The 7,284-nt window shown below is 62.6% G+C and overlaps 1 protein-coding gene across 1 annotated transcript; it reads right to left on the minus strand.

Annotated features, from left to right (window-relative positions):
- Positions 1 to 239: 239 nt before the first annotated feature.
- EN2 (engrailed homeobox 2) lies at positions 240 to 4,361 on the minus strand. Its single transcript, XM_063098676.1, has 2 exons — positions 3,695 to 4,361; positions 240 to 556 (listed from the first exon to the last, which is right to left on the minus strand). Exons 1-2 carry the CDS (start codon positions 4,359 to 4,361, stop codon positions 240 to 242), a joined length of 984 nt encoding a protein of 327 aa, XP_062954746.1.
- Positions 4,362 to 7,284: the final 2,923 nt, after the last annotated feature.

Below are 7,284 nucleotides of genomic sequence, written 5' to 3' on the forward strand. Positions count from 1 at the left end.
AAAAATCATAAAATTAGCATAATCTTATAAACACAAAAAATATTTTATAGTTGGATATTTTGGATTTTACACCACCTGTAAATTATATATACATAGAATATTGCAGAACCATAGCAGATACACGATATTTCCACTATTAATGCTGGTATAATCTTTGTACACTGGCCCTTTGTTTATGATTTTAAATTATTGCATTGTTTAGCGAGGACTGAGGCCCGGACCCTGCGCCCCCGCCGCCCCTACTCGCTGTCCGACTTGCCCTCCTTGGCGGTGGTGGAGTGGTTGTACAGGCCCTGTGCCATGAGGTGCACGGCCAGTGTGTTCTTGCTGCCCGTGGCCTTCTTGATCTTGGCACGCTTGTTCTGGAACCAGATCTTGATCTGTGACTCGTTGAGGCTGAGCTCCTGCGCCAGGCTCTGGCGCCTCTGCTCCGTCAGGTACCTGTTGGTCTGGAACTCGGCCTTGAGCCTCTGCAGCTGCTCGGCGGTGAAGGCCGTGCGCGGCCGCTTGTCTTCTCTGTTTGGGTTCTTCTTCTTTGGTTTGCGAGACCGCGGACCTGGGCGACATGGGGGACAAAGAGAATGCAGGTTACCGACGGCTGGGAGGCCTGCCTCCTTACCAGAGGTGAGTCACCAAACAGGCACCACGGGCAAGGACATGGAGACCTGAGGGCAGAAGCGACTGGCCCAAGGCCACTCCAGGCTGCACTGGCCGGAAGTTGGGCTGGACTTGGGTCTGGGCACGGGCTTTCACCAGCCCAGCACCCTGAGGGAGGGAAATCTGGGTGTGGGGTGTGGATGTTGTAAAGGGCAGGCTCAGTGGAAAGGTCGATGGCAAACATACGGTCTCTAGGTGAAAGCAAAACTCTGGGAAGAAACCAAAACCCCCAAACTTTCTGGTGTGTTTTCCCAGCACTCTCTGAGGCTCTGTCCAGGAATAAGGAGGAGGAAAGGAGAAAAGTGCTGGGAGAGAGGAGATGGGGGAGACTGGGGAGAGGGGCAGGCCAGTCAGAGAGACAGAGGAGCCCTGGGTGTTTGCGATGGGGACAGGGGGCCCCCGACAACAGGAGGGGTCCAGAGCTGCTGCCGCCACCCCTGCCCCCTTCCCGACTCCAACCAACGGCCCTATGGGCCCTCCTTTGAGGATGGATGAGCAGTACCGAGCCACGGCTGGTCTCTTTGCCCACTGGAAGTCTCCCCAGTACCCCTGTCAAGGAGAGGAGACCTGGCCCTTTCTGGGGACAGACGATGGCCGTGTGTCCTCCCCTCCCCCAGACCCTGGGCTGCCTCACAGAGGCCCAGGGCAGGCCTAGCTGACGCTGGGCAGATCGAGGGGCCTCCTCCCAGGAAGTGCCCCGTGGCTTGGACAGGGTGGTGTCAACCTCCTGGGACCGGCCATCCACGAAAAAGGGCGGGGGGGAGGGGGAGGTAAGCGGTTTATTTTTGTTGGTGTCAAGAAGCTCAACCCCAGGAGGAGCTTCTGTGAGGGAAGAGGCAGGCAAGGCCACTGGCCGGTAGTGACATGCCATCGGGGTTCCTCCATCTGTGGGGTGCATGAGCCAACTTTGGGGAGCGCCCGGCCCAGCTCCAAAGAAAAGGCTGGAGAAGGCTGGACCCCCTCCCCCTCTTCAGGGTCAGGGAACAGCCGGGCCACCCCGCGCGATGGCCTCGGAGGGACCTCCCTCATTTGGAGGCCCGGGGCTGCACCCTCCCGAGCCAGGAGGGTGGACAAGGGCACCGAGGCCGTGCCCAGCGAGGAGTCGGGGACGCACCGGAGGCCCAGGGTGGGCCCAGAGATCTCCCCTGTCGCCGACCCAGCCGGGCACCCGCTCTGGGAAGCAAACCCGTAAAGAGAGGTGGCGCCCAGGCCGGATGGCTCAACCCCCGGCCTTTTACTTCTCCAGCACACGCGCACTCACACCGCCACCCCCGCGCACGCACTAAGTCACCGTCGCGCTCAGGGGGACGGCGCGGGCTCCGCGCCGCCGGGCCTGGCTGTGCTGGGCGGTGCGGATCCAACGCGGCGGGCCGGCTCCAGGGGGGCCAGCGGAGGGGAAAGGACATGGGGCGGGGAGCGCGGGAGAGGCCGGGAGAGGCCCGGGGCGGCCTGCACCTGCCCGGACACGACGGAGCCTCGTGCTCCACCCCTCCCGCCCCGACCCCGGCCCCACGCTCCTGCTCCCGGGGCGTGTTAATGCACGCACCGACCAGCCCTCCAAAAGACCATATTTTTACGGAAAGAAAATCTTCCTAAAATTACAATTTTTAGTTTCTTTTCTTTCTTGATTTTCCTTCAAAAGGCAAACACTTAAGGAGCCTTGGAAACAGAACAAAACCTCCTCAAGAAAACTCCCATCGTCTCTTCTTTCTTAAACACCGAAAAACATGAATGTTATCTTATGGGGGTTTTTAAAAGCCCAGAAAGACCAGCGACTCGGGTCGGGCCGGGTAGGGCCACCGGTCCCCGGGGGGCTGCTGGAGCCTGGAGCGGCCCGCCTCGGGCGCCACACAGCGCCAGGCCAGGGCTCCTCGAGACCGGCTTTGTGCGCCTATATGTTAATTAAATATTAACAAAGGAGGGAGGCGAGAACAATAGAGCAAATTTCAGATCTAGCTTGGAGACATTCGGATTTCATCAGAAACACACACACATTTCGGCAAGAAGATGGCCGAGGGGTGACAGTAGGGCTGTAATCTGGGTAAAAGATCCCACAAAACAGTGGAGGGTTGTGGGCACAGGAGTCCTCTACCAGCTCGGGGACAAATGGAGCCCACTCCTAATGGCGGTTCCCAGCCGCAGACCCGCACCTAATGTGCCTACGACGACAGGGACTTCGCTTCTTAAAATCCCAGATATATGAAAGAATATGCCCACGCCTCTGCAAGCGCCTCGAAAGCTGCTTCTTTCCTACCACCAGCAGATCCGAGGAAGTCCTGGGAGAGGGTCCTTTCTACTTGGGGGATTGCAGGTGCCCAGGTCGGACAGTTGCGTCCCTCTCCCAAGCTATGGGTGCAGGAAGGTGCTGAGCTCCTGCGCGCGCCCTCGGCAAACAAAGTCAAGCAAAGGAGAAAGGGCGCCTCTGTTTTCCACCCTCCCCTGTGAGCCCCCCACAGCCCCGTTGTCAGCCCAGGCCAAAGAGACTGAAGAAGAGCAGGGAGCCTGGACCTTCCCTTCCCGACTACAGCTGGGATAACTGGATCACAGGGCGGTGGGCCGGGGTGTGGGTCCCGGATCTGGTCTGAGTTGGAACATCCCGGGGAACCGGTTGAAAGTGCACGTTTCCGGGCCTGTCTTCCAGCCACCTGCGTTCTCACCAAGTAAACTCCAAACCTCCAGGAGAAGGGTGGGCGAGGGGCAGCGAGGAGATGCCCAAAAAGGCCAGAGAGAGAGAGAGAGAGAGCGCGCCCTGTAGCTGCTGCTGTCCTAAGAAGCCCGAACCCTGCTAGAATCAGTCCTGCCCTCACCTCCCGGCCACTGTCCGGCCAGCTTCAGCGGCAACAGTGTCGCCGTGTGTGTGTGTGTGTGTATGTGTGTGTGCGTGTGCGTGTGCGTGTGTGTGTGTGTGTGTGTGTGTCGGGGGGGGGGCTCGTGATGTCGTCTTTCTCCCGGTGAGTTCCCGCGCCAGCGCGCCCCGCAGCCCCGCGGGCCTCCCCGAGGCGGGCCGGGCCGGGCCAGGGGCACTCCCCGGGCTCACCTGAGGAAGGTCGGTCCGAGTAACGCGTGCAGTAGACCCAGGCCGGCCAGAGCATGGGTTGCGCGCCCAGGTTGGCGCTGGCCTGCGAGCTGTCCGAGTCCGAGCTCAGCGACAGGTCGCCGCCGCTCAAGGCGCGGGCCTTAAGCGCCCCGTCCAGGGGACCTCCGGGATCGCTGCCTTTCTTGGTGCCACCGTGTAGCGCCAGCGTCTTAGAGCCGCCTTCCCCGTCACCCGGAGAGTCGCCGCCTCCGGCGAGTAGCTGCCCGCCCCCGCCGGGCGCACACGGCGGGTTCTGCCGGGGCTCCCGGGTGCCCGAGCCCAGGAGCTGCTCGGCGCCGCCCGCGCCGCCGCCTCCCTCGGCTCCGCCCGCGCCGCCGCCTCTGCCTGCTCCGGCGCCCGCACAGTACGTCCCTGCGTCCTTTCGCCGGCCGAACTCCGGCCGCAGGATGTTATCTATGAAGAAGTTGGTGATGCGGTGCGGGTGCTGGTGGTTGCCCGGCGCCTGCAAGACCGCCGGGAGCATCAGAGCCCGCCGGCGGCCGGTGTCCGCGTCGCCCGGGCTGCCGCCGCCACCGCCGCCCGCGCCGCCGCCGGGGCAGGATTCCGGCTGCCGCTGCTCCTCCGCCGCCGCCGCCGCTTCGCTGGGCTTGGGGTCATTGTCCTCCATGCTGTTCACGGCGAATCCCCAACTGGTTCTCCAGGGAGCCCCCTGGAAAACGGCCTTCGGCTCGCCCGCCACGCACGCGAAGACCCTCGCGCCCACACCCCGCCGCGTCGTCCGAAGGCGTGCGGGGCGGCCGCGCGCGGAGCGCAGCCACGTTCGGATCCACGAGTTGGGTTCGAAAATACCGAGAGTCGCCCGGCGGTCCCGGACGCCGGCAGATTCTCAAGGGTCCGGTCCTAGTCTCTGCAGCGCCCCGAGCTCGGCACAGTCACAACGGCCCTCCCGGGCTCCGCGCCCCTCTCCGCGGCCGGCTGCCTCCGGCTCCGGCGCTGCCGCCTCGGCCGCCCGGGGCTGGCGCTGCGCGCATGCAGGCAGCGCGCTCTCCGGCGCCCACGCCGGCCGGGCCTCGAGGGTGCGGGGCGCGAGCGGTCAGCGCGCACATGGAGGCCCGCGGGCTCGCGCTGCGCTCGGCCGGCCTCGGGGCCCCTTCTGCGCGGCCGCCGCCCCGCTGCGGGCCGGGGCGCCCCACCGGCGTGCGGCCGCGCCCTTGCCGAGCCCCGCCGAGCTCCGCGGCCCGGGTCGCATGGGCGAGGGGCGAGGGGCGGGAGGCGCGGGCCGGGCCGGGCTGGGCCGCCCGCGCTCCTCGCCGTCGCGCGCCCTCGCCGACTCGGCCTCCGCGCGGGCTCGGGAAACCTCCAGGCCACTCGGCGCAAGCGGAGACACTTTCACTCTGGATTTTTGTGCTTATTTTTAACAGAGCCCCCTCGAGTGACGTCGCGGGCCCGTCTCCTGGACACGTGCCTCGGGCCAATCGCCGCGGCGCCGCGGGCCCACGTGACGCGCCGGCGGCCGCTCGGTGACAGGAGCCGCCCGCCGCCCCTCCCCCGCCGCCTCCGCCCCTCCCCCCCTTAAAGCGGCCGCGTCCTCAGCCGCCGAGCCCGGGAGCCCCCAGAACCCGGCGATGCCCCAGACCGCGTCCCCTGCGCTCGCTCGCGCTTTCCCCGTCGCTTGTCGGTTCAGGGATCTGAGGACCCTCGCGGCAGCCCCAGCGCGTCACCCCGATGTGCGTATGTGCACACGCACGGGAAGACTGCTATTTTTAACATTTCCATATTGTTTACCTTGGGGAGAAATCCCACAATTCCTTGCACAAAAATGCATAAATAATATTAAATGAGCTGCCGAGATACAAAGGGACTCCTGTGGTCCGCTCTCCTTGCTGGCGGAGAGGAAAACTGTCACTTACATTTGACTTTGGTCACCCCGCAGCTTCCTGGCTTAGACGCGGAGCTGGCGCGCAGGACACTCCTGCAGACACTCGCTGCAAGTGCGCGCGCGTGTGCGTGTGCGTGTGCGGGGAGGCGCGTGCACGCGGGGTTCCACCCGCGGACACGGGTCCTCAGGGAACGCGCACACGCACAGATCCGGGACAGCGTGGGAGCGCGATCCGGGGCTCCGTTTGCGGGAGGAGAAGTGAAGGAGCACAGGGCTTGTAACTAAACCTCCTTTGGAAAGGAGAGGGGGCCTGACCGTTCAGCCAAACCCTCACAACCACCCGGGGACAAAACGCTCCGAGGGCAGCTGCCGCCCCCAGCTGCGGCCGGACCATCCGACCCCCGCCCCGACGTCTCTACCCGGATTGAAGAGCTTCCAGGCCATTCACCTCTTTTTCTTTGTCTTAAAATCCTTTAAACTAGTTTCGCAGGAGAGCAGGGCCAATTTGAAAGGGGAATTAGGACTCGCATGGCAGGGTGGGGGCCCCAATTTGTTTCCCCTTCTCTCTTTTCTTTATCTTCCTCAACTTCCTTTCCAGCTGCTGTCAGAATGTCCAACTCGAGCTTCGTTTCCTCTTCTCTCCCACCCCCCAGACTCCCTCCTGTTTGCTTTTCTCTCCCCTGCGAACATCCTCCTTACCCCAGGCTCGCCTGTCCATCATTTAAGATGCATTTTAATGGAAATTTGTGAACTTCTAGAAACATCCAAAAGGGCAGCTCTGAGGGTGCAGGAGCACTGGCACAATATAAGTACCCTCGATGGGGGAGGAGGGGGGAGGGAGACCAAAGCCCGCGCATACCTCTGACCGACCCTGGGCAGCTGCAGGGTGCCCAGCAGCCAAGGCCCACCACGGAGCAGACTTCTGGGCCTAGGGCAGCCAGCAGGAAGCTGTCAGGCTCACCTCCCCAGGCAGTGTGACCTACCAGGCCACCTCGAGGCTTGCACGTTGTGCCCTAGCTTGGCTCAGCTCTCCTCGCGTCCATACCTAGGTCCTGTCCTGGCTCTGCACCAGCACTGTTCACCCACAGCAGGCTCCAGAGTGCTGGCGGGGTGGGTCATGAAGCAACAGTGGCCAATGTGCTGCTCCCAGGAAATTAACCCCCAGACGGGGAGAGTGGGCAATGGTTGGAGAAGGCACTGGGCTGGGTCTCCTAGCAGCTAAAGGTGGTGGAGGTGGGCAGGTGGCCTGGGTGTGGTAGGCTGTACAGGCAGATAGGGACTGTCATCCATCCTCTGTGCATCTGCAGCAGGGTGGGGACGACACTTCTCACTTGAGGTGACTCCCATCTCTCTTTCTGCCTCCTTCCACGTGCCCCATTAGAGGGGTCCTCACCAAATTTTCTGGCTAGGCACATACCTGCTAGGGGTCCTCCCTGGCTCTCAAAAAATGAAACTCCACAGTCCACTTGCCCCTAGGAAAATGGGGCTGGTGAGGGTTTGTGGGAAATGGGGCTTACGGAGGGTTTTTTTTTTTTTTTTTTTTTTTGGAGAAAATTTCCTGCAGTTCTCAGAACTCTAATCATCACCAGTCAGAAAATGGATAGTCCAATTTCTCCAGGTCTCCTGACATGGAGTGGGTGGAAGGAGAACCCAGAGGAGTTTTGCTTCCTGCAAAGCCATCCCAGGCTAACGTCCACACCCGTCCCATGAA

This window comes from Cynocephalus volans, chromosome 6 (assembly GCF_027409185.1).
Source record: "Cynocephalus volans isolate mCynVol1 chromosome 6, mCynVol1.pri, whole genome shotgun sequence".
Lineage (NCBI taxonomy): Eukaryota > Metazoa > Chordata > Mammalia > Dermoptera > Cynocephalidae > Cynocephalus > Cynocephalus volans.

Bases quoted from the DNA above. Each gene is read 5' to 3' on its own strand.
- EN2 (XM_063098676.1), bottom strand. From the start codon at position 4,361: ATGGAGGACAATGACCCCAAGCCCAGCGAAGCGGCGGCGGCGGCGGAG. The intron at 557-3,694 runs GTGAGCCCGGGG...CATGTCGCCCAG, and splicing joins CTCGGACCGACCTTCCTCAG to GTCCGCGGTCTCGCAAACCA.